This window comes from Mustelus asterias, chromosome 11, assembly GCF_964213995.1.
Source record: "Mustelus asterias chromosome 11, sMusAst1.hap1.1, whole genome shotgun sequence".
In the NCBI taxonomy this organism is placed as follows: domain Eukaryota; kingdom Metazoa; phylum Chordata; class Chondrichthyes; order Carcharhiniformes; family Triakidae; genus Mustelus; species Mustelus asterias.
Genome location: NC_135811.1, coordinates 21,622,830 through 21,650,367, shown reverse-complemented (window position 1 = coordinate 21,650,367; position 27,538 = coordinate 21,622,830). Strand labels below are relative to the sequence as shown.

At 42.8% G+C, this 27,538-nt stretch overlaps 1 protein-coding gene across 2 annotated transcripts in view; it reads right to left on the bottom strand.

Annotated features, from left to right (window-relative positions):
• hspa12a (heat shock protein 12A) overlaps positions 1 to 27,538 on the bottom strand; it is a 145,180-nt gene that overhangs the window by 25,375 nt on the left and 92,267 nt on the right. For both annotated transcript variants that reach the window (XM_078224354.1, XM_078224355.1), the window contains exons 5-7: positions 21,888 to 21,992; positions 20,914 to 21,030; positions 7,852 to 8,023 (exon numbers count right to left, since the gene is read on the bottom strand). In XM_078224354.1, the coding sequence (XP_078080480.1) occupies positions 7,852 to 8,023; positions 20,914 to 21,030; positions 21,888 to 21,992 (394 nt within the window). The remainder of the gene's footprint in view (positions 1 to 7,851; positions 8,024 to 20,913; positions 21,031 to 21,887; positions 21,993 to 27,538) is intronic.

Sequence of the window (27,538 nt, the reverse complement as noted above, 5' to 3'; positions counted from 1 at the left end):
CACAAGCATGAGATTAAAATGTGGCAACCAAGGCAAAATCAGTTGCATCCCTCCAGTGCTCCCCCACAGCTAATTGCAGTGTGACTGACAGTGATGCACAGTCAGCAGTATAACTGTAGTCTGCTGACTGCGCATTGCAGTCCACAGGTACTGGCATGAGAATTCAGCTGCAGAATAACTAGTCTTGCATAAGAGTCAAACTTTGCTTCAGTATGTGAACAAATTAAGTTGTTCCTTGCACTTAATTTGAATAAACACATATCTGGAGCCAAAGCAACTGCAAAATTGTAGTTGTTTTCATGTATTCTTACTCTCCTTCACCAGAATAGTTATCAAGTTATGTAAGATTTAATGATTGCCATTACCGTTTCACCATTTTGTCTCAGACCCCTAATAATACTTTTTCCTGTCAGCTAAGAGCAAACTAAAAGCATTGAAAGGCCTGTTTTTGACCAGACGGAATCCATAGACCATTGCATAGAAATGACAACAGCTATTTAGTCCACCCAGTTTAAGTTGGCATTTATCCTCCATGTAAGCAGTGCCAATTCAATTCTCATTTCCCTCAATATCTCTCCTGTCCTCAAGCTTCATAAACCTTTGGGCAAAAACAAAATCAGCTCTCAGTGCTAAATCTTGTCCCACCTGTACTCTCTAGTTCTGGTGAATGAAGTAGGGCAAGTGCAGTGTGTTGCAGTGGTGGGGGTGGAACAGCAAGTTAATAGTGATCATTATATAATTAGGTTTAAAACAGTTACGGAAAGGGGCACAGTTAAATCAAAGATAAAAATACCCAACTGGAGGAGAGCTACCTTTAGTGATCTGAGAAGAGATAGAGCGCAAGAAGACTAGAAACAAATATTTGCCAGGAAAACAGTAAATGAGCAATGAGGGGCCTTCAGGGCAGAGGTAGTATGGATACAAAGCAAGCATATTCCCATAAGGAGGAAAAATAGGGCAGCGATAATTAGAACTTGCTGCATGACAAAGTGGTTAACATAAAACAGAAAAGGGTTCATGACAAATACCCGATACAGAACACAGCAAAAAAACTGACAGAATACTGAGAGAACAAAGATTATTAAGAAAGGACGGCAAGATGGGCAAGAGAGATTATGAGAAAAGATGTTTGAGTAACATAGAAAATAACCCAAAAATCCTTCTGAAGAATGAGAGGTGATTTTATTGAAAGAAAGGGTGGAATTCTCCCTAAATTAGGCAGAGTAACGCAGCAGGTGGGAAAAACGGCGAGGAAGCCATCAGCCCCAAAAGCAGCTTTCTCCGTCATATCATTCAGGTTACGGCCAAAGAATTGAAGGAGCAGGTCCCATGATGGCACGCCAGCCGAGTCCCACCAGCAACTTTGGTTAAGGGCGCCCCATACAAGAAATTATAAATAAATTCCCCCTCTGAACATCCCTCCCCCCACCGCCTCACCACCCAAGGAACAATCCTCCGAGGAACACCCTCATGGAAAACCCACCCATACAACACCTCCCCAATCTCAGGAACCTCCCCCCCCCCCCCCGCAATACTGCCCTCTGGCACTTCCCGGGCAATGCCCTTCTCCCCTCTGAGCGATGCACTCATCTGACCTCCTCTGGCAGGTTCTGCTGACCAGGTGCATGCCCTGGGAGCCTGTTGTGCTTCACGGAATAGACAAACTAACGGAAGAGGGGGGCGAGGGGATTATCAGTTGTAATAATGACATTTAAATGTTTTCAAATGGGAATCCTAGTATTCAACATTGGGATTTCTCATTACGTCATTGATCAGGGGTGGGGACAATTGCTATGGGAAATCCTGGCAGCGTAAACTGCAATTCAGCATTTCCATGGGATTTTCGTAGGATTTCCCATTCCTGCCACTGGTTCTGCCCTCCCTCTCCCTGCAAAAAAAAAAGGGAACGGAAAAGCCTCCCCATAAGATTCTGAGGGGCTTGCAGGATAGGTGCTGAGAGGATGTTTCCCATTGTGGAGGAATTTAGGGGCTAGGGGCCACAGTTTCAAAATAAGATGTCTCCCTTTTAAATACACAAATTAAATGGGTAAAGAAAAATAAATTAAATGAATATTTAACTAATTATTTGATTACTTGTTTCCACTGTGAACTGGAAAATGGACCAAATGGATGAAATGTAACACCAGCTCTCTCATAAAATATTGCGTTCTCCTGTTTAGATTTTCCTTATTCTTTCCGACTGGAATTTTATTGAAATCAATGAGCTGGAATGTTCTGACCTTGCCCGGGACTAGGATTCTCCGGTTCCGCTGCTGTGAATGAAGCTTTGGCTGAGCGTCAAATTCTCCATTATCGCTGGCAGTGGTAGCCGGCTCTGCGAGATTCCGGCCATGGTCTTAACCCTCGTTACAATGTTCACAGAATATTATGAAATGAATAAGGGCTATTGGATCAATTCAATCCACAAGTTGCCAACTTGCTATTGCCACTTTTGCCCGGTAATAAATATCTGTACATTAGTGTAAATTCCAACTTGGTGTCCTATCATTCTCATGCTTCAGAAAGAAGTCTCACAACACCAGGTTAAAGTCCAACAGATTTATTTGGTATCACATGTTTTCGGAGCACTGCTCCTTCATCAGGTGAAAGCTCGTGACACCAAATAAACCATTGGACTTTAACTTGCTGTTGTGGGACTTCTTACTGTGCCCACCCCAGTCCAATGCTGGCATCTCCACATCATGCTTCAGAAAAACATAAACAAGACAAATCTCCAGCGTGCAAAGTGTGGATGCACAAACCCAGTAACAGGTTGCATTACATTAACAATAAGTGACTCAAATCAAGAGCATGCAAGATTTAACAGTTTTATAAATGCAATATCTGCAAGATTATTAAAAACCTTTTCTTCTATTAACATGGAAGGTCCTGCATTTGATATATTTTTTTCAATGAATTTGGTTGGTGCAGAGCTGTTTGTATCATAGTTTATCTGTGATTGATTCTCAGTGTAATGTTAAATACATTGTCAGTATCTTTTATCAAAATTGACTTCTGAAGCTTTTAACATTGGGCAAAGAAAACTCTTGAAAATAATCGAAGAAGGTGAAAAGCAATGAATGCAGCATCTTCAGAATACTTCAACAAATACAAATAGCAAAGCATTCAGGACAACAAAAGCATTTCCCTGCTCAAATTAAAAATATGACAGGATCACTATTATCAAGGCTGAAAGAAACTGAGTGATATTTCATTGTTCTAACTATTGCTGATTGGAAAATTATACACAAAAGTGAACAAAAAAACTTTTACCAACTTCATATCAAAGAAGAATTGAAACCTCTAAAGGTCTACTGGATCTGAAAATCTGTGGGCCGGTGATACTGGACATTTTCTTAGGCTTGTGTCAGCCCTTAGTGGACATTTCAGGTTTGGAGGATTCACATGCCCTTGCCACTTAGGGGTACTGTTAAAAACTCAAAACAAATTAGCTTCCTAATTCTTCAAATGCCTAGGACACAGCATAGCCTGAAGTCCATCGCTGTTGGTAAAGGCAAAATACTGCAGCTGCTGGAAACGGAAAAAAAAAATCAGAAAACGATGGAAAATCTCAGCAGGTCTGATATCATCTGTGGAGAAAGAATAGAGCTAACACTTTGAGTGTGAATGATTCTTCGTCAGAGCTGGAATAGTCATCCAGATTCAAAACATTGGCTGTATTCTCTCTCTATAGATGACAGCATCTGTGGAGTGAGAATAGAGCTAATGCATTGAGTCTGGATGACCCTTCGTCAGAGCTGGAACAATCGTCTGACAGACTCGAAGCGTGGCTGTATTCTCTCTCCACAGATGCTGTCAGACCTTCCATCCCTGTTGGCTTTGGTGATCTACCTCCATCGATCATTAATCTCACTGAGGAATGTGGGATCTTCTGTTTCTGGGAGCACCTGACACTGGCCATGGCTTACTCAACCCTTTATGCAAAATCAAGATCTACCCTATCTGGTCCCTTGCAATGTTCCAGCCATTCCAACGGGAAAAGGGTGTATGTTGGATTTTTGGGAACACCACTTTAATGAAAAAGTGTTTTCACATCAGTTTTTGGACATACAAATAATGGCATAAATTACATCAATGGCTGAACAACAGGAAGTATGAACAGGCCAATAAAAGTGTGTCATAGTTGCTATGGTGAAAATTGACTTTGCAGAGGATGTTGCTAGGCTAAGAGCTTTTTTAATATGCAGTATTAAGTATATATTGGGTTGAAACCTTGTTTTAAATGGAATCTCATTGTTACTGATTATTGTAAATTGATCTGTTTACCTATCTTGTGAGATATTTTCCAAGCATGATTTTCTCTCAAATCCTCATTAACATCTTTAATCACTAAAGTGGCATTGTCTTCACAAACAAAGTGTTTAACGAAACACTTGGGAACAATCCAAAATAGTCAACTATGATTTTCATTACAATGAAGCTCCATGCAAGTGGCATACTTGCCTTAGAACTCCGTCAGATTGCAATAATTGAATGTTCAAAAAATGAAGCACAGTAGTTTGGAAATACTTGCACCAATTTTAAATTATTAAAAGTTTTGGGGGTGATTTCTGATGCTGCTTCCGTGATATTCCTATTTGCCGTCTGTAATCTAAAATTTGGGATGGCAGTCCTGCATAGTGGCTCAACTGCGGGGAGCACAGAGCAGAACCAGATTCCCTGAAGCAACTGTGAGCTGCAAATATGAAGAATCCAGCAATTAAAATAGCATTGGGAAGACAAGGCTAGCTGTGCACTCACCCCAATCTGCTGTAAATAACTACTGACTGAATAAAAGCCATTTTAATTCAGCAAAAGCAGCAGATCATCTGCAAGGAATTAGTAGAAAAGGCAGGTGCCTATAGAGACTAATAGCTATTTCCTCCAAAGCTCCTGCTGCAGTAGGCAGGGGAGGAGACTGATCTCAGATGTATCGAACTTACTAAAGATCCCTCACAATGCACAGCCCAGAGGTGTTCAAAGTCATCAGTATCACAAACAAGTGTTGGTGAAATCCTGTTGCCAGCCAACATACTTTGTCTTAATTAATTAGGAGAAGTAGTTGATTAGATGCCAGACACATGAAACCAAGCACAAGCATCAAGGGGGCAAGTGCCAATTTAACTCCAGTTGCCAACATGCATAGTTTGCAAAATAGGAAATGTTCTGCACTTGACTTTGGCAGGTACCCAAATTGACTGGCAATAGGAGCATTTGAGAAATGAAGGATTAAGATACAGGACAAAATCATTTGGATGTCATTATTTAACAGATGTGGTTTCCCCTGTAAGAAATATTTATCATAACACACATGAGCTAATCATGATGTATGCAATGGAGCTCATGCTACAACCAGAAAAGTCAAGCATGCCATAGGTATCTCCACTTGGTAACTTGAAACAGTGTTCTACGTATATGGGTAGATCAGGGGCAGACTTGAAGCCTATGACCCCCACCCCCCTCTCTGCTGCATGCCCCACAGCATCAATCTGGGAAGAGACCCCAGCATGTATCTCAATAATGAGGGTGACAAACCCATAGCAGAGTGTATGCTAATGAGAATATAGCAACAGTGCCCGCAATGTAGCCAGGCAATAATTCCACACACCTTCCAAGAAGTACCGCAGGTGCATCATTTCTTAAAGTGGAAAACCATATCCACTGAATAGTGACACCCAAATCACTTTGATCATAGAAACCCTACAGTGCAGAAGGAGGCCATTCGGCCCATCGAGTCTGCACCGACCACAGTCCCACCCAGGCAGGCCCTACCCCCACATATTTTACCCGCTAATCCCTCTCACCTACGCATCCCAGGACTCTAAGGGGCAATTTTTTTTAACCTGGCCAATCAACCTAACCCGCACATCTTTGGACTGTGGGAGGAAACCGGAGCACCCGGAGGAAACCCACGCAGACACGAGGAGAATGTGCAAACTCCACACAGACAGTGACCCGAGCCGGGAATCGAACCCGGGACCCTGGAGCTGTGAAGCAGCAGTGCTAACCACTGTGCTACCGTGCCGCCCTTTGGTTTACACTTGCATACTCAATTAAACTAATGAAAATTAAATACTTAAAAACAGCAAATTCTGGCAACACTCAGCAAATCAGGCAACATCAAAACAAAAAAATCATCAACCCAAAATATTACTCTGTTGATCTATTAAAGATGCGCCTTATCTGCTTCATGCTTTCAGAATGTTCTTTTTTTACTTAAATCTTTCAGTCTTCAGTGTTTTTCTTTTTAAAAAATTAATCTACAAGTCACATGAGTAATAAGCATAATTTGAGCATTCACAGTACAGCAGCTACATTGAATACTGCCCTATCACTGGATACGGGCTGATCTTCTGAGCCCATGGTGCTACAATAGTCAGCAATGTATTTCAGACATTCAATGCAAACTGCATCATGATTTTCTTACCAGTGAAAACCAGGACATGCATTAGACTAGCTGGTCCCCATGCAGGCTTTCAAAACTGTCTCCATATGGTTAAATATTGAAACATTGAACTCTGTTGTTTGATATTAAATTTCACAAGGCTATCTATTGTAACAATACAGGTTTTGCCACAGTTAAATGGAATTATTATCATTTGGAAATAAGTTTAGAAACCGAGGAATTTGAAGAGCTTATTTTTTTGCCTTCTCTCTTGAACTAAAATGGGGTAAATTGCATTGGCATTTACTTTATTTCAATTCCTCACTCAAGAGGATTTTCTTCTTCTGTGAGACCAGATGGTGGTTGAAGGCAAGCTACTTAACAGTGGGAGTCTCATCCTGTGCCCACTCTATCCACACGCGCACACACACACACACTCCCAGGCAGACATAGATACACACATAGACACATGCAGATTCCGGCAACATCTAGTGGAGCATAAACTGATGCTCCTTCAGAAGCATAGGATAGGTGTGGTTAATTGTTCAGCCCATATTACTGATCAGATGGGATCAGTTAGTTCAGCAGAGCCAGAGGGAATTTGGGAGGCTTCTCAATTCTGGAATATTACACATTGAGATAATTCTAACTTGTGGAATATTATAATTTTGGTTATTTCCGTGGATCAGAGACCTTTGTCTTCTACCAAAGTCATACAAGATAGAGAGGGAGTGTTGATTGCATCAGTAATTTATCACACTTACCATCCAGTTTGTTTTAAATACTAATTGATATAATCCGCATTACAGGTTTGGTGTATTATTAAATATAAATATATTTTAAGTGTCAGAAAAATAATTCAAATCTAGGCTTTTATGGTGCTGATTGATTACTAAGAAAGCTTTCAGTCAGAACTTTTAAAATCGTCCTCAAAAGATTGAGTTCATCATTCTACTACTTTATTTGGCCTGAGAATGTATTAATTTACAACTATTACCAGCACCTTCAAGGCATCTGAAGTCAATTCAATGGGATCTTGGAATCTTCACCATGGAAATCACTTAAGAACTTTGCCAACTAAAGTCACCGGCCGTTTCCAAAAGAAATTGCTGAAGAACAGCTTGAAATATGGTGAAATGTCACTAATATTTTAATAAAGTCCAATATTCAGAATAATAATTTCCATTAAAGCAGTGTTCAGGAAATTCTTTTGGGTAAGCCAGTAACATGGCATGATGTGAGTACTGCATCATGCATAGTTGAAAAAATAGAGAAGGTATAACGTTTTTCACGCTAAAGTCTTAGCTTGGCCTTATGGGCGGTTTCGAAAGGAAGGAAAGCTCTATCGTGCTAATGCTGGATGTAAGGAAAATGTTACTTATTATTATCTGGTTTGATATTGCACCATTTCTTTTATGAAATAGTTTGATATTTGCTGACTCAAAGTGACAAACAAGTAAAGATACCATGCGTTATTCCAGATGACAGTGTTTCTGTGGGGCTATAACCATTGACAGCCTCCTTGGCACTGAGATCGATCATCTGATGTAGACGGAGTTTCCGGCAGTAGATAGAGGCAGCTTCAGGTTCGAGCGCTATGATCAGCTGTTCTGGACATTCAGGAGATGCCAAACCTGCCTGTGGAAGTGAACAAAAGAGGAAAATTAATCCTCAATACGATGAACACTTGGGAACAAGAGGAGGCTATAGGGCCCATCAATCCAGTTCTGCTATTTTATTAGCCATGGTAATTCTACATTTTCAATTCTCTAATGGTCATTACACAACCCGACATATATGATTTACTGAGATGGACAACCTGTGAGTGCCGCTCCCTGCCCCAGAGCAGTGAATTATAAATCACCCTTTCATTTCTCTTCATACCTTTACTTCCTAAGTATCAATCTCCTATACCCTAATTAATTTTGGATCTCTGGTCTTCAGTAACAGTGCCTCTACATTCACACAATGGCCGGAATTCTCTGCCCATTCACACCCCGCCACCGCTGCCGGTGAGAACGGAAAGTTTGGCACTCAACCAAATCTCCATTCACTGCAGTGGGACCCGAGAATCCCAGCCATGGACAAGGTTGGAGAATTCCGGTCAATATTTTACACGCATGAGATTTTTCCTGGCTTTTCCTTCGATTTTAACTGTTTAGTCTTGAATTTTGGCATTTTGTCCCTTTGTGCTCCCACTATTGGAGAGAATTGCTCCCTGCCTATTGTCAATTCCCTTCATAATTTGAAGTACCTTAATCAAATCTCTAATGCCAAAGGAATATTGTTAAGTCTTCTATTATAAATAGTACCTGCATTTGAATTATCAATGTGGTAAGTCATTGCTGTGCATTTATGGTGCATGATATGCTTCCAATTGCACATTTGCAAAGCCAAACCGAAGATACTAAATGAGGTCTGGTCAGTTGCAGTCTGCGTAACTGCAGTAGTAGTTCCTCTATATTTCAATTTCTTTGTGATGAAATCAAGCTCCTACTTGTTACTTCTACGATCTGTTAACAAACTTCTAATGGCAAATGTATTAGAACACCCAAGTTATTTTGTTCATCTGTCCCATCCCTGTCATGGTTTCCTGTTTAAACTGTTCTCTCCACGCCACTCTCACATTAATTTAACTAAGTTTGAGGTGGTACAAACTGCATCTGCGTCAGTTCATCCACTTGCTCAATCAGCCTCCTTTTACAAGTTTCCACTTTGCATTTTATTTCACAGTTGGAAAGACACTTACCTCCACCACAAGGGTGTTAATCTGACAGAACAAATTGCCAACCTGTTATAGAACTGATTTCCATTTCATTGAATTCAATAGAATGCTAAACGGGAAAGTTTAAGAACTGCGGTTGGTTCACTCTGCTAGATTGCCACCCATGTCGCGAAGACCAAACTCCTCCTTCACCCAGCTTGGCATCTTTGACAGACTTGAATATATTTCCCTCTATTCCTAATTTCTGGTGAAATAACTACAGCAACAGTACCTGCATTCTTGAAAATTTCTTGACCTGCAGTTGCATTTTTACATGAACCTTAAAGTCAGGTCTCTGATCTTGTCATAGAGTCATAGAGGTCTACAGCATGGAAACAGGCCCTTCAGCCCAACTTGTCCATGCTGCTCTTTTTTTTTTAAAAACCCCTAAACTAATCCCATATTCCTCTATACCCATCGTACCCATGTAATTATCTAAATGCTTTTTAAAAGATAAAATTGTACCCGCCTCTACTACTACCTCTGGCAGCTTGTTCCAGACACTCACCACCTTCTGTGTGAAGAAATTGCCCCTCTGGACACTTTTGTATCTCTCCCCTCTCACCTTAAACCTATGCCCTCTAGTTTTAGACTCAACTACCTTTGGGAAAAGATATTGACTATCTACCTTGTCTATGCCCCTCATTATTTTATAGACCTCTATAAGGTCACCCCTCAGCCTCCTATGCTCCAGAGAAAAAAATCCCAGTCTATTCAGCCTCTCCTTATAACTCAATCCATCAAGTCCTGGTAGCATCCTAGTAAATCTTTTCTGCACTCTTTCTAGTTTAATAATATCCTTTCTATAATTGGGTGACCAGAATTGCACACAGTATTCCAAGTGTGGCCTTACCAATGTCTTGTACAACTTCAACAAGATGTCCCAACTCATGTATTCAATATTCTGACCGATGAAACCAAGCATGCCGAATGCCTTCTTCACCACTCTGTCCACCTGTGACTCCACTTTCAAGGAGCTATGAACATGTACCCCTAGATCCCTTTGTTCTGTAACTCTCCCCAATGCCCTACCATTAACTGAGTAAGTCCTGCCCTGGTTCAATCTTCCAAACTGCATCACCTCGCATTTGTCTAAATTAAACTCCATCTGCCATTCGTCAGCCCAATTGATTGTGCTTGTGGTTTTTTTTATGCTTTCACGGGACATGGGTGTCGCATTTTTATTGCCCTTAGCTAATTGCCCTGAAAAGATGGTGGTGTGCTGCCTTCTTGAACCGCTGCAGTCCGTGTGGTGTAGGTACACCCACAGTGCTGTTAAGGAGGGAGTTCCAGGATTTTGACCCAGTGACAGTGAAGGAATGGAGATAGAGTTCCAAGTCAGGATGGTGTGTGGCTTGGACATGAACTTACAGGTGATGGTGTTCCCATGCATTTGCTGCCCTTGCCCTTCTAGGTAGGGATCATGGGTTTGGAAGGTGCTGTTGAAAGATCCTTGGTGCTGCTGTGCTTTGGTGGTAAGGGGGTAGATGTTGAAGGTGGTGATAGGATGACAATCAAGCAGGTTGCTTTGTCCTGGATGATGTCGAGTTTCTTGAGTGCTGTTGGAGCCTCACTCATCTTTGAAGGCAGAGAGTATTCCATCACACTCCTGACTTGTGTTTTGTAAATGGCGGACAGGCTTTGGGGAGTTAGAAGGTGAGTTACTCACTATAGGATTCCTAATGGTTGATCTGCTCTTGTAGCCACAGTATTTATATAGCTAGCCCAGTTCAGTTTCTGGTCAATGTATACCCCAGGATGTCGATAGTGGGGGTTTCAGTGATGGTGATGCTATTGAATGTCAAGAGTTGATGGTTAGATTCTCTCTTGTTAGAGATGGTCATTGCCTGGCACGTGTTTGGCATGAACGTTACCTGCGTTTTCTCAGCCAAAGTCTGGATATTATCCAGGTCTTGCTGCACCTGGACACGGACTGCTTCAGTATCTGAGAAGTTGCAAATGGTGCTGAACATTGTGCAGTCATCAGTAAATATCTCCAAACCTGATCTTATGATGGAGGGAAGGTCATTGGTGAAGCAGCTGAAGATGGTTGGGCCTAGGACACTACCCTGAGGGTCTCCTGCAGTGATGTCCTGAGACTGAGCTGATTGACCTCCAACCACCACAACCATCTTCCTCTGTGCCAGGTATGACTCCAATCAGCAGAGGGTTTTCCCCCCCGATTCCCATTTTGCTAGGGCTCCTTGATGCCATACTCGGTCATATGCTGCCTTGATGTCAATGGAGCCACTGAGCCAATTGAACTCACCTCGAGTTCAACTCTTTTGTCCATGTTTGGGCTAATGCTGCAATGAGGTCAAGATATGAGTGGCCCTGAAGGAACCCAAACTGAGTTTGAGAGCTGGTTATTTCTAAGTAAGAGCCACTTGATTGCACTGTTCATGACCCCTTCGATCACATTGCTGATGATCAAGAGTAGACTGTTGGGGTAGTAATTGGCCGGGATGGATTTGTCCTACTTTTAGTGTACAGGACCTGGGCAGGTTTCCACACTGCCGGGTGAATGCCAGTGTTGTAGCTGTACTGGAACAGCTTGGCTAAATACACAGCTAGTTCTGGAACATAAGACATCACAAGACTATTGTTGGAATGCTAATATGTTGTCAGGGCCCGTAGCTTTTGCACTATCCAGTGCCCTCAGCCATTTCTTGATATCATGTGGAGTGATTTGAATTGGCTAAAGACTCGCATCTGTGATACTGGGGACCTTAGGAGGAGGCCAATCAGGATCATCCACTCGGCATTCTTGTCAATACTTCAGTCTTGTGTTTTGCACTGATATACTGGGCTTCTCAATCATTGAAGATGGGGATACTTGTGGAGCTTCCGCCTCTTGCTGGTTTTTTAGTTGTCCATTCATGACTGGATGTGGCAGAAATGCAAGGCGGCATGGTGGCACAGTGGTTAGCACTGCTGCCTCACAGCACTAGGGACCAGGGTTCGATTCCCGGCTTGGGTCACCGTCTGTGTGGAATTTGCACATTCTCCCCATGTCTTTGTGGGTTTCCTCCGGCTGCTCCGGTTTCCTCCCACAGTCCAAAGATGTGCGGGTTAGGTTGATTGGCCATGATAAATTGACCCTAGTATCAGGGGATTAGTAGGGTAAATATGTGGGGTTATGGGAATAGGACCTGGGTGGGATTGTGGTCGGTGCAGACTCAATGGGCCGAATGGCCTCTTTCTGCACTGTAGGGATTCTATTGATCGTTTAGCTATATTCTACAGATCGTTTAGCTATATTGCATGCTACATTCACTATTTGACATGCAAGTAGACCTGTGTTGTAGCTTCACCAGGTTCATACCCTATTTTAAGGTATGCCTGGTGTTGCTCCTGGCACGCCCTCCTGCACCCTTCATTGAACCAGAGTTAATCCCCCAGCTTGATAATGACAGAGCGGGGGATATGCTGGGTAATGGGGGTCACAAGTTGTGATTGTATACAATTCTGCTGAGGCTGATGGCCCACTGTGGCTCATGGATGCCCAATTTTGAGTTAATAGATTGGTTTGAAATCTATCTCATCTAGCTTGGTGGTAGTGCCACACAAAACAATGTATGGCATCCTCAATGTGAAGATAGAGATTCATCGCCACAGTGACTGTGCACTGGTCACTCCCATCAATAATGTCATGGACAGATGCATCTGTGACAGGCAAATTGGTGAGAATAAGGTAAGGTAGGCTTTTCCCCTCTTGTCCGTTCCCTTACCTTCTGCCGCAGACCCAGTCTAACAACGATTTCCTTTAGGCCTGCTCAGTCAGTGGTGGTGTTACCAAGCCACTCTTGGTGAAGGACACTGCAGTCCTCCAACCAGAGTACATTCTGTGCCCAAGCCACCCTCTGTGCCTCCTCTAAGTGGTATTCAGCATGGAGGAGTACGGATTCATCAGCTGAGGAGTGGGCAATAGGTGATAATCAGCAGGAGGTTTCCTTCCCCATGTTTGACCTGATGCTTCATGAGACTTCACGGGATCCAGAACTGATGTTGAGAACTCCCAGGAGCTACTTCCTCCTGACTGTATATACCACTGTGCTGCCACCTCCAGTGGGTCTGTCCTGTCAGTGAGATAGGACATAGATGATGGTGATGTTGGGGTCATTATCTGTAAGATATGCTTCAGTGAATAGAACTATGGGTGGCACTGCTGCCTCACAGCGCCAGGGACCTGGGTTCAATTCCCGGCTTGGGTCACTGGCTGTGTGGAGTTTGCACATTCTCCCCGTATCTGCGTGGGTTTCCTCCGGGTGCTCCAGTTTTCTCCCACTCTCCAAAGATGTGCAGGTTAGGTGGATTGCCTATGCTAAATTGCCCCATAGTGTCGGGGGGTCTAGCTAGAGTAAATGCATGGGGTTATGGGGATAGGGCTGGATGGAATTGTGGTCAGTGCGGACTCGATGGGCCGAATGGCCTCCTTCAGCACTATAGGGTTTCTATGATGATTTGGCTGTTGCTTGGCTAGTCTGAGAGACCAATTGTGGCACAAACCCCCCGTTGTTAGCAAGGAGGACCTTGCAGGGTCGAAAGGGCTGTGCTTGCTGTTATAGTTTCCGGTGCCTAGGTCAATGTTGAGTTATTCATACAGTTTCATTCTCTTCTGTAGAGTTGATAGCTGTTTGATACAACAGGGTGGATTGCTAGGCCATTTCAGAGGGCACTTAAGAGTCAGCCACATTGCTGTGGATCTGGAAGTACACGTACGCCAGACCAGGTAAGGACGGCAGATTTCCTTCCCTAAAAGACATTACAAATGGAAACTGACAGTTTGTGTCTTCGAAGATAGGTAAGTATAATCTTCACTATCGATTTCTTCAAATCAGCATCCCACAATGAATACCAGGAACCATGATTTGCGGTTCAAGCAATTGTTGATTTAAGTATATACAAAATCAAGAAATAAGAAAATACATTTGTTCCTTAGACTGTGCATAATCTATCTCCAGAGAAAAAGATCAGCAAAGTTTTGTGCTGTCTTCTTTCAAAAGTAAATGTTAGGGTGGCACAGTGGTTAGCACTGCTTTTTCACAGCGCCAGGGACCCAGGTTCGATTCCCGACTTCAGGTCACTGTCTGTGTGGAGCTTGCACATTCTCCCCATGTCTACACGGGTTTCCTTCTGGTGCTCCAGTTTCCTCCCACAGTCCAAAAATGATGTGGAGATGCCAGTATTGGACTGGGGTAGGCACAGTAGGAAGTCTCACAACACCAGGTTAAAGTCCAACAGGTTTATCTGGTAGCACGAGCTTTCAGAGCGCTGCTCCTTCATCAGGTGAGCGTGCTCCAAAAGCTCGTGCTACCAAGTAAACCTGTCAGTCCAAAGATGGTAAGAAGTCTAACAACACCAGGTTAAAGTCCAACAGGTTTATTTGGTAGCAAAAGTCCAAAGATGTGCAGGTTAGGTGGATTGGCTATGCTAAAGTCTCCTTCAGTGTACCCGAACAAGCGCTGGAGTGTGGCAACTAGGGGATTTTCACAGTAACTTCATTGCAGTGTGAATGTAAGCCTACTTGTGACTAATAAATGAATAAAAAATCTGGGAAAACTCTAATCTTATACCTTGCATTACTCACTCTTGATCATCTGCCTTTCACACTGTGACATTTCCAATGATACCAACATGGTGGTAACTACTATGGTCTACACATCATGCAATCGTTTCTGCTTGTAGAAATACCTCAATCTCCTCCTAGCCAGATCATAGAATCCCTGCCATGTAGAAGGAGGCCATTCAGTCCATCGAGTCTGCACCAACTCTCTGACAAAGTGTCTTACCCAGGCCCTCTTCCCCGTTCTATCCTCATAACCCCACACATTTACCATGGCTAATTCATCTGGGCGGCACGGTAGCACAGTGGTTAGCACTGCTGCTTCACAGCTCCAGGGACCTGGATTCGATTCCCGGCTCGGGTCACTGTCTGTGTGGAGTTTGCACATTCTCCTCGTGTCTGTGTGGGTTTCCTCCGGGTGCTCCGGTTTCCTCTCACAGTCCAAAGATGTGCGGGTGAGGTTGATTGGCCATGCTAAATAAAAAATTACCTCTTAGTGTCCTGAGAGGTGTAGGTTAGAGGGATTAGCGGTAAAACATGTAGGGATATGGGGGTAGGGCCTGGGCAGGATTGTGGTCAATTGCAGACCCGATGGGCCGAATGGCCTCTTTCTGCACTATAGGGTTCTATGATTCTATGATCTAATCTACACACCTTGAGACACTAAGGGGCAATTTAGCAATCCATCTGACCTGCACATCTTTGGACTGTGTGAGGAAGCTAGAGCACCCGGACGAAACCCATGCGGACACAGGGAGAACCTGCAAACCCCACACAGACAGTCACCCAAGGCCAGAATTGATCCCGGGTCCCTGGCACTGTGAGGCAGCAGTGCTAACCACTGTGCCACCATGCTGCAGGTTCACCCAACTCTTTATGAAGTTGGGAAAGATCATCCAAGTAACTTTTCCCTCATTTAGTTGGGAAATTTGAAACTAGCAAAGTTCAACTAAACGATTTCCTAAAGTGACTAAAAATATTATACTTGTAAAAATTAACTGTACATAAACCATATCCATAAAGTAATTCCTTGAGAGATATTATACAGATCTTTTATAAATGAAGAATAAAAAGGCACTGTGCTGGGCAAATCCTTTTCTTTCAGGAGAGATACGAATCGTAATGACATGTACACAACTGTCTTCGTGGTATGCTTCAGGACAAGTTGCGTCATTTTCTTGTGCATTTGTAAACTAATTTAGTTATTATCAAAATGGTCAAATAAGAGGCCAGTTAACAGATTGATAAAGCAATCCTGGTTCGAATGTCAACTGAACTCAAAGCACAGAAGGTTTCCAGTGTGAAAGGATTAAGCCTGTAATAGTACACATCTATAAATCTCCCTCAATCTTTTATCTCTCTAGCCAACTATATGTAGAGTAACCCAAGTTTTGCGTCCTATCAGCACTCGCCACCATTATTCCTCTGAAACAGCTAGCAATGCTTGTGCATCTAAATGTGATAATGTAGAAGTTGCTATCACTGATTCTACGCCCCTCTAAGGGGGTGTGTTGTTGAAGCCTCTACATGCTGCAAGCAGTTGGAAATCAGTGAATTAACAAGAGGTTTCACTCTATACTATTAGCCTCGCAGTAGTTGCTGAATGAGGTATAACAGGATTTTTTAAAGGTGTACTAAATTCATAATTACTGCTGAACAACCTCTGTAGCCCTGAAAACTAACTTTATATTTGTGGACTGTCAAATTTCTCCGCTATGAAAATAAATATTTATTTATCTATAAAAATAAATCGAGTGCATTAATAAAATATATTTTTTAAAGTTTATGAAATTTCCACTTTGAATGTGTATGTTCCAATTGCTTATATCGCTCTCTGAAATATAATAAAAATGAAGAATAATCAATGCATTTTACTTGCTAGTTTGCTGCCAATCAGAATATACTTAAACATGCTTGGTTGCTTACTCAGCTTGATGATGTTACAGCTGCTGGATGCCTGGAAAACCCATTGACTTTGCACCAGATTCAAACCAATGTTGTGAAAGGGGATATCCACTTCAGACACTGTCAAATCGTTGTGGAGAGCTTTCTTCAAGGTCAGTGGCAAGCGCTGTTGCTTCACTGCAGGCGACAAAACTCTTTCTGCACTGAATTGCAGAAGTGGTTCTTGAACTCCAGCGTTCCGCAGTGATGTTACCCTTCAGATAATTTCTCTCTAATAAATAAGCTTTACCACTTGAACAGTAAATGAAAGTTCAAAACACTCGCTGCAGTTCAGCAACAAACTGCAGTAAAAAGCCAATCCCAGCTGATCTCAAGATTTAAAGATCTGGTCTGAACATTCTCAAAAGGTTTTATGAAATAAGGTTGGGGGGGGGGGGAACGACAGAGAATATCACTTATTACTAACTGAAGAAAAAAAGCCATTGTCCAATTACACACCTTTCTGAGAGAATTTCCTGTGGATTTGGGATATTTTCTTCAATGAATTAAGAAGTGAAATGACTTGTAAAAATGCAAGATTTCTGAATATTCCAATAAAACATTTTTTACAAAACAAGAGACAGAATTAACACAACGTCAACATTTTAAACAGACATACTCACAATGACTAAAATCCAATCATTTCAAAGTATGTTGGTAGTATAAGTTTTGATTTATCAAAACACTTGAAATAAATTAATAAATGTTGTAATCATTGGCACAGTGGTTGAGGCAGCATGGTGATACTGTGGTTGACACTGCTACCTCACAGCACCACGGACCCTGGTTCAACTCTAGCCATGGGTCACTGCCTGTGTGGAGTTTGCACATTCCCCCCATGTTTGCTTGGGTTTCCTTCGAGTGCTCCAGTTTCCTCCCACAGTCCAAAGATGTGTAGGTTAGGTGGATTGGCCATGCTAAATTGTCCCTTAGTGTCCCAAGAAGTATAGGCTAGATGGATTAGCCATGGGAAATGTGTGGGTTTACAGGGATAGGGTGGGGGAGAGGGCCTGGTTAAGTGACAGCACTGTGGCAGAGTGGTTAGCACTGCTGTCTCACAGCGTCAAGGACCTGGGCTCAATTCCTGGCTTGGGTTACTGTCTGTGCGGAATCTGCACGTTTTCCCCGAATCTGCATGGGTTTACTCTGGGTGCTCCAGTTTCCTTCCACAGTTCGAAAGGCATGCTGGTTCGGTGAATTGGCCATGCTAAATTCATCCTCAGGGTGCCGGAGTGTGGCAACTAGGGATTTTCACAGTAAATTCATTACGGTGTTAATGTAAGCCTACTTGTGACATCAATAAATAAACTTTAAACTTTTAAGTTAACTCTGTCAGAGAGCCAGTACAAACGCAACGGACTGATGACCTCTTCTGCATTCTGTGACTCTATGATAATAAAGGTTTAAAAGGCTCTTTATTACATTTCATGTTGATTAGATACTCTGAATGATCAATAATCACACTCAAGTCCTTCTTTCTTCCTTCTGCTTATATTTTGCCAATTTACTGCTCTAATGCGTTGTGATGAAATAACACAGGTTGAATACTTCGTCACTCTGAAATGAACAAGTGCCCTGATTTCAAGGTTTGTATTTAAGTGTCTCCCAGCCCATTTTTTAAATCCACTGTTATGCTCTTGGATCTAATGTGGATGTGAGTTTGAAGCCAAAATTGACGTTGCTGTCTCCAATTTGTCAAACTTGAAGTTGAGGTAACATTTTGTTGATACCAATTTATATTGGGGATCAAACTCAATTTGGAATAAATTGATTTAAACGGCATTCAATCTCTCAAGTGTTTACTGTAACCCTTCTTCTAGGAACCTGCAGATGTGGCACTTAATATCAGATTCCATTCCAATGAATGTGCTGCGTTTTTCAGCGGGGCAGAAATCAAGTATCGGCCTGAAGCAGGCATTTTGTTCAAATCAATTGACTTAATTGTTGCTTTAGACCTCAGTTCAGGAACATGGTTTTTTTTTAAACTACACAGCAGCATTTTAATTCAGAGCAGCTAAAAAACAGAGGAAACTTTAATTATGCTGAATTCTGAATATGTGTAACATGAAGCAAACTACGCAAGAAGGTGCCAATGTATCTGCAAATCCTTGGAGTGAGATTTCACTAAGTATCTGATGAAAATGTTGATGAAGATCAAAGAAGTGATCTGTGATATGTGCCCCAGAAACATGGGACCATCCAGTCCAATACACTATAATGTGTTTTTTAGGTCTTATACTTTCTTACATACCTATGTTGGTTATTGCTCTGTTTCTGTATGTTCTGTATAACCCGGCCTGAGCCCGGGTTGACATTTTAATAACTTTATCTGATCATTTTTAGATCTGCCATGTTAATGGTTTGAGAAAAATGAACCCTGCAGAATGAGTTCTGAATATTTTCCACTTTACTGAAATTTAGTGTACATATAATATGCTTCGTTGTCATGGTTAAAGAAATTGCTTTGCTTGCCAGTTCATTCACATTATATATATATTTAAGGATTAGTCTGCTTTAACCATTGAGAATTGTTAGGATTGATTTTTGCTTGGTAAACTATAACAATTTAATATCAAATTTGATTTCTTCAATTTGCCTTTGGAACACTGTCATAGATTTGTACAGCACAGAAAAGGCCCTTCGGCCGATTGAGTCTGCACCAACAATAGTTTTGACTAAAGTCGTGCTAATCCCATTTTCAGCATAATTGGGAAAAAGATACAAAGTCTGAGGTCATGTACCAACCGACTCAAGAACAGCTTCTTTCCTGCTGCCATCAGACTTTTGAATGGACCTACCTCGCATTAAGTTGATCTTTCTCTATACCCTAGCTATGACTGTAAGACTACATTCTTCACTCCCTTGTTTCCTTCACTATGAATGGTATGCTTTGTCTGTATAGCGCGCAAGAAACAATACTTTTCACTGTATACTAATACGTGACAATAATAAATCAAATCAAATTTTCCAGCACTTGTCCCCTGTCCTTGAATGTTAAGATATTTCAAGCACTTATCCAAGCCTACGGTGGCACAGTGGTGAGCACGGCTGCCTCACAGTGCCAGGGACCCAGGTTTGATTCCCAGCTTGGGTGACTGTCTGTGTGGAGGTTGCACGTTCTCCGTGTCTGTGTGGGTTTCCTCCGGGTGCTCTGGTTTCCTCCCACAGTCGAAAGATGTGCAGATTACGTGGATTGGCCATGCTAAATTCTCCCTCAGTGTAGCCAAACAGGAACCGGAGTGTGGCGACTAGGGGATTTTCACAGTAACTGCATTGCAATGTTAATGTAAGCCTACTTGTGACTAATAAATAAACTTTACATTTTACTTTACTAAGCCTATCCCATCTTTCTTTATAGCTCAAACACTCCATTCCAAGCATCATCCTGGTGAATCTCCTCTGCACTCTCTCCAGTGCAATCACATCCTTCCTATAGTGAGGTGACCAGAACTGCACACAGTGCTCCAGCTGTGGCCTTCCCCGGGTCCAGCTCTCACCCAGTCCCCCTACTCGTCTTCTCTGGCCTACTGAAACTTACCTTAAAAATTTACCTTCCACTGTTTGCTACTCACTCAGTTACAGGCTGGGTTCTATATTTACTGCTGATAAGCCCAGGAATGAATGTATCAGCAGCAAATGCAGGGAGGAACATGCCCACGTATAGATGAACAGCACTTCAGCATTCATTCAAGCAAACAAGTTATCTGCGACTGACAACAACAGATACAAAATAAAACAGGGAGAAAATGTTAAGAGTATCAGTTTACTTTAATGGCTTATTCATTCCTCTTTAGCCTTCTCTTCAGTGTTTACTGTTTTGCATTTATACATCTTGTTCTGCAATTTGAACAAATATGTAAATAAAAAAATCAGTGCCTTCTGTTTAATTTTGGAAATATATGGGGAACCCACCCTTTATGTGTCAACACACAAATGCACTGCAGCTTCAAATGAAACACATGCAATATTTCAGAGATCACATAATTACTATAGTAGCAATTATTTCTGTAATGGATTTGTGATGAAGATGTAACCTTTAACTGTAAATTTAAAATGCTGTAGAATCGCAATCATTTTCTTTTTGGATTGCATGTCACCTCACGTGACAAGTTCACCTTAAACAGAAGCTGTGGGTTGTTCAAGTGCTCTAACTTCTTACATGTGCTATTGTTGATAAAAATTGATTCCACCTATAGTTCAATTCACTGCAGCAATAATAGAAGGAGTCAACCTCTGACAGCGCTTAGAACCTACCTTGTAGGCTGCCTGCCTCATAAATTGCTTTGCAGGTTGCTTCCATATGGCTGGCACAGTAATGACCCATCTAACATCTGGGTTCCCAAATTGCGAACCAGCCTGGTCACTCAGTTCCTAAAAATAGAAATATGGCAGTGACAATTTTCCTGTTTTATCGTTTGAAATTTTACACAACCTCCTCCCGCTTTATGTTACGACATGACCATGTGTGCGCAGGCCAAATCAGATTGAAAAATAAATCTTCCATTTGTGAAGGGCCACAGAATGTTGAAACTATGATTAATGAGCATCCAGTGACCTCTTCCTGGATGCATCTGTTTATTAACATGCAAGAAACTTTAGAAATTTGAAACCCAGTTATTGCTGTCTATTTCTGGATCCATTTCCTTTGGCAAGTGACCGTGCGGAGGATGATTACTGGGACATAGAATTATGAGGATAAAAGAGTAAAATAATAGCTTTTTTGTGAAGGTCAATGTGGCTGCTCTGAACTACATCCCAACTGACAAAAATTGCTTCACCAAGGGGAGTCCCACAATCTTTTTAGAACCAAAGATTACAGCAGAAGTTTTTCTTTGACAAGAACTATCGAATTTCTTAAAAGTCCAAAGCAGTTTTAAGTGCTGCACGATTCTTTTAGTCTGTAATTATCAGTTGCTCACCGAAGGAAATGGACACAAAAATAGACAACAATAACCATGTTCCAAGTTACTAGTGTTGCTTGTATGTAAAGATGCATCTAGTAAAAATGCCACTGATTACTTTGGTTTGTGCATCAAGTATTATAACTAATGTGATCAATTGCAGTACCAAAGAATATTATTGCACAGAACAGTCCAGTTATGATGCTTTGCAAAGTAGAATACTTAGAGCATAAAGTTTCCAAATAAAACATGTCCAATTTTCCATCAAGACTGATGTATATAGCATTTTAAAGATTGTATATAAATTCTTTGCTGTTTTTAACACACCTGTAATGCATGATCTTTGAAGAACATTAGGGCGCAGGCAAAGATTTCGATAGCCTTGACCTTTTTTCCATTGGCAGCCTCCAGTTCTGTTTCAATTGAGAGATTCTAGATGACAGTGAAAAAAATAAATGCATCACACAATGATAGTTCCATAAAATGACAATTACCCGAGCTTTCAGAGTTATAACTCTATCCAGGCACAAACAGTGTACTCCACTTAAAAGCAATTCCTTCTCAAAGTGATTTATTGTCTGTATGATCAAATAGCCAGACTGAAATCTTTTTGAGTGCATTTCTTTCTGAGTAACATCTCACCACAGTTCTCAAGAGAAATTTGGACCCTGCGGCCTTGCATAAAATGAATCAACCAGTATTCCAAGGGCCACATTCAATAATAACTGTATATACAATTGAAAAGGTCCAATGGTCTTTATCACATGGAAAATAACCTGCTGGGTCATACATGATATAGACCCAGCTCCATTTTAATTCCTTTGAGCTAGTGTTAAGAGAAAAGTGCAAAATCAGTCCTGAAATATTCTTTAAAACAAGGTCAACTGGAAAAAAACCAGCAATAGGTGAGAACGTATGAATATAAGAAATAAGAGTAGAATTAGGCCTTTTGGCCTTTCAAATCTGCTCTATTATTCCATTAGTTCATCGCTGATCTCTGACCTTAACTTTATTTCTCTGCCCTATCCACATCTTGTTTCCCTTTGCATCCAGGAAATTGGGATATTGTGGCCAGTTCCCTTCACAACACTTTAGGAAGGATATGAGGGTCCTTGAGTGGGTGCAAAGGAAATTAACCAGAATAGGACCTCCATGGACGGAGTGTATTTAGCTACACCGTTAGGTTGGAAATGTTGGGGCTGTTCTCCTTGGAGCCCTGGAGATTCCGAAAGATTTGAGAGAGGTGTACAAGATTTTGACAGGTTTAGATAAGGTAGACAAAATCTGTTCCCGCTAACTGATTGGACAGGATTAGAGAACACAGATTTGGAAGTCTTGGACAAGATATGCCGGGAGCATGTAAAGAAGAGATTTTTTTATACAGTGGGTGGTAATGAACTGGAACTTGTTTTCTTCAAGGGTGGTGGAAGGAAAGACAATGGGCCCGATTTTACCAACAATTTGCGCCCATTTTCGGGTGCGAAATCGCAGTAAATTCGGGGGTCGGGCCTTTAACGCGATCTGCACCCGAATCTGAGCAAATCGCGACTTTACCGACACCCGATTCAGGCGCAGACCGGATCCGCGCCCGAATCGGGCGGCCCAACAATTTAAATGCATTACCTTGCATTTAAATCGATTTAATGAACCACGCGCCCAACTCTACCACCAAATCCCACTTTACCACCGCGCGGCCTGATCCGGATCCGTGCTTTTAGCGACCTGCTAAATAAAAGTCCGAAGCGGATTTCTATTCTGCAGGGGAACCTCAGAAGCTCTCTCTGCCCTTGTGAAGTCAGTCTGCGGCCACCATCCTTCTCAGAGCGCCCCGATATCCAGCCCACGCCCCCCAGCAGTGGCAATCCCTCCACCCCCCTCACCTGGCAGACCCCCCCTGCTAACCACCCTGGCAGACCAGCCCCCCTCCCCTGGAGGCAGATCCCCCCCAACGGGAGGCAGACACCCCCGGCAGAGCACCCCACCCCCTGCTGACCCCCCCCCGCCGGGGATCAGATCCCCCTGGGAGGCAGGCCCCCCTCGGCAGACCACACCCCCAACCTGCCTCGATCGCTGGTCTCCCTCCACCATCCTTCTCAACCATCTTCAATCCTTCGAGAGCCTGCTGCACCTTCCTGGCCATAGACTTGGAGCCACGGCTAAAGTGACCAGGCTTCACACCGTTCCGCTGGCGTCCGCCAGAGGAGGGGGGGCGGGCTCAGCTGGATCTCTGGTTGGGGGGGGTCTGCCGAGGGGGGCCTACCTCCCAGGGGGGTCTGTATTATTAGACTGGCCAAAAGGTAGGTTTCCTGGGTCATGTGACCTTGCTTCTCCACAAAAACTTCAGAAGGGATGTTTATCTAATCTCTGGAATAGGGGGCATAACTCAAAAGACTGAATGCACATATATCACAGCGTGAAAAGCCAGCATTCTTTTAGATGAAATATACAGTCACCATAGACTTTTCTTCAACTGCAGTAATGACTGAAGTGGCCAACATAGGACAAGTTGGAAGAGAGCTGACAGCCTCCAGTGTAAAGTGCAGCAAGACATTTCAGAGTCTGGTGAATGGTGAGATTTTTATTTCAGCATCAAAGGCAAAAAAGATAATTTATTGACCAAATTCAGTTGTTCCAGATGAGACTCGACGATTTCCAGGCAGCTGGACAGAGATATTGGTACAGGATGGATCAGTGGGAGCACTGACTGACAGACTAGTCCATGGAAATCTTTCGGCACCCACTCATTATCTGTGTTTAACAACACAGATTTGTGGCATTATGGAAATATTAAAAATTACTTCTGATCAGCAAGAATGATGCAAATTGCAAATGTAGTTAAATACATGCAGCTGTGTTTATTGCTTCTGAGTGGCTTGCACAGGAACAGGTTATATTTTTAAACTAACAAATAATTGTCATTCTGAGTGAGAAATTTACTCGCAGGTATGATTTTAAGTCAAGGCATCATTTCTACTCCTCAGATCTGCGATCTGACACGGGCGCGCCTTTTCAGATTTTTTTCGAACTGCGCATGCGCAGTTCAGAGCTCCGATCGTTCCAGCAGCACGAAGCCCCGCCCACTGCGCTAATTGGACCAGAGCCGGCAAAACGCGTATGGGCGCGCTGGAAAGAGGATTCCAGGCTCCGATCTATTTGACGCCAAAAATACGGCACTTAGACTCAAAATGGTAAAATCAGGCCCTGTGAATGATGTCGAAAGGAAATTAAATGAGCAATTAAGGGAAATAAACAGAGGGCTGCAGGGAAAGAGCAGGGAAATGGATCTGATTGGATTGCCTTACAGACAGCCAACATGGACTCAATGGGCTAAATGGTCTCCTTCTGTGGCAGAATTTAATGCCTTTCCTATGGCAAATTTGTTGCTGGGGGCCATTTAATCAGATGGGAGAGTGGAGGGTGTGATGTTCCTACCTTCCCACCTCCGTCGCAATTAAGTCCATAGCAGGAAAGCCTATGGATGGCCTTCCAGCCTCACTGCAGTCAATGGCCGCTGGTATCAACCCAGCAATAGGCCAGAGGCTCACCATGCAGGAAACATGACAAGCAAACCCGTGTTTAGCTGCTGTAGGTTTCCCAGGTGAGGAGTCCCTTGTTCAAAGGCACTTAGTGCTGGATTGAGGGACCATGAGTAAGAAGGATGGTCCAATGAGAGCCTTTGCTCTTACTACCATTACTTTGAAGCTTCTTTGTGTCCACCTCACAGCTTTCTTTCCCATCTAGATTTGTATTGTTGTGGCCCAAGACAATACACTTGGATTAAACATGTTCAGTCCTCTCATCTAAATCATTGATCCAGATTGCAAATAGGTGAGTGAGACCGAAACACTGATCTTTGCATTACCCAGCTAGTCACAGCTTGCCAACCAGAAAATTGACTGTTTAATCCTACTCTCTATTTTCTTTTCATTAACCAAGGGCAGAATTTTCCGTTCTGGAGACGAAAGGCAGTGGCGGGGTGGAAAGTCAGTCAGATCGCCACTGGGCGAGTGATACATTTTCACGTGCAATTTTCTGCTTTTAAGTTCATTAATTATGCATCAGCAAGGAGCACATCGAATCTTGCGGCAGTTAGGCAGTGATTCATCTGCCCCATCGTTACCTCATGGGGTTGAAAATCCTGGTGCCATATTTAAAGTTTAAAATGTATTTATTAGTGTCCCCAGTAGGCTTCCATTAACACTGCAATGAAGTTACCATGAAAATCCCCTAGTCGCCACACTCCGGCACTTGTTTCGGAACACTGAGGGAGAATTCAGCATGGCCAATGCACCTAACCAGCACGTCTTTTGGGCTGTGGGAGGAAACCGGAGCACCCGGAGGAAACCCAGCAGACACGGGGAGAATGTGCAGACTCCGCACAGACAGTGACCCAAGCCACAACTCGAACCTGGGTCCTTGGCACTATGAGGCAGCAGTGCTAACCACTGTGCCACTGTGCCACCCACAGGTTAAATGCACCCACACAGACATTCACTCACTGCAGGCCAGGCATATCTATATTAGCGTATCTAGAATGTCTATATTATGTCTATAGAGAATCTGGTGAAATGGTGTGACGCCAATAATCTCTTCCTCAATGTCAGTAAAATAAAGGAGATAGTCATCGACTTCAGGGAGCATAGTAGAGGACATGCCCCTGTCTACATCAATGGGGATGAAGCAGAAATGGTCAACAGTTTCAGGTTTCTAGGTGTCTAAATCACCAACAACCTGTCCTGGTTCCCCCATGCCGACACTATAGATAAGAAAGCCCACCAATGCCTCTACGTTCTCAGAAGGCTAAGGAAATTCAGCATGACCACTACAACTCTCACCGATTTTTACAGATGTACCATAGAAAGCATCCTTTCTAGATGTATCACAGCTTGGTGAGGCTGATGCTCTGATCAAGACTGCAGGAAACTACAAAGGGTTGCGAATGTAGCCCAGAAAATCAGGCAAGCCTGCCTCCCATCCATTAACTCCATCTACACTTGCTACCTCGGAAAAGCAGCCAGCATAATCAAGGATCATACGGCCCCAGACATTCTCCCTTCCACCTGCTTACGTCAGGAAAAAAAATGCAAAAGTCTGAGATCACATACCAACCAAATCAAGAACAGCTTCTTCCCTGCTGCCATCAGTTTTTTGGATGGACTTACCTTATATTAAGTTGATCTTTCTCTACAGCCTAGGTATGACTGTGACACTATATTCTGCGCCCTCTCCTTTCCTTCACCCCTATGTACTCTATGAACGGTATGCATTGTCTATATAGTCGCTTCAGCTGTGGTGGGGGGGGGGTGGAGTCCTAACTTTTAAGTGGGGTTTGGGGGGGGCTGGGGGCTGTTCAGTTTCTGTGCTGTTCAGGGCATCCTTTAAAGATGGTACCCTGATCACGGCCGGCTCCATCAGGCTCCGCCCCTCCAGAGTAAACCACACCCACTGATTTATTTCTACTCAGGGAGGCTCGAGATCTGGAGTGAAAACTGGACTGTGCAGCAACACGCCGGCTTTCAGTCTGAGCCTGACACTGTGAAAAAATATAGGGAAAATTACACCAAAGTGTGCAGGCAATGAATAGAGCAGACTGCATCAATCAAGCGTCAGAGTCATGCTAATGAGCTGCTAACACTAATTTCCCGTGTTCCCTGCAATGGTCAGTAAACATCCTGCCCCCTCACCATACACTCATTAGGCTTATCCTTGGAACAGAATGCCCAATGCAACTTATGTTCCTTCCCAATGTCCTTTCCACCCTTTTTGGATGATACTTCACACAGGCTGGTGACTGAACATCACAGGAACGGGGTAGGAAGTGGATGTCATTATTACCATAATTAAAGAAATATGAGATGTCTGCACTGTTGCTATGGAATCTGGTTTATGCAATCACAATGAAATAAGCAAAACTATAAAGCTGTTTCCTGAAAATTCCTGAAGGGTATCAAATAAAACAAAGGATCATATGTTTATTT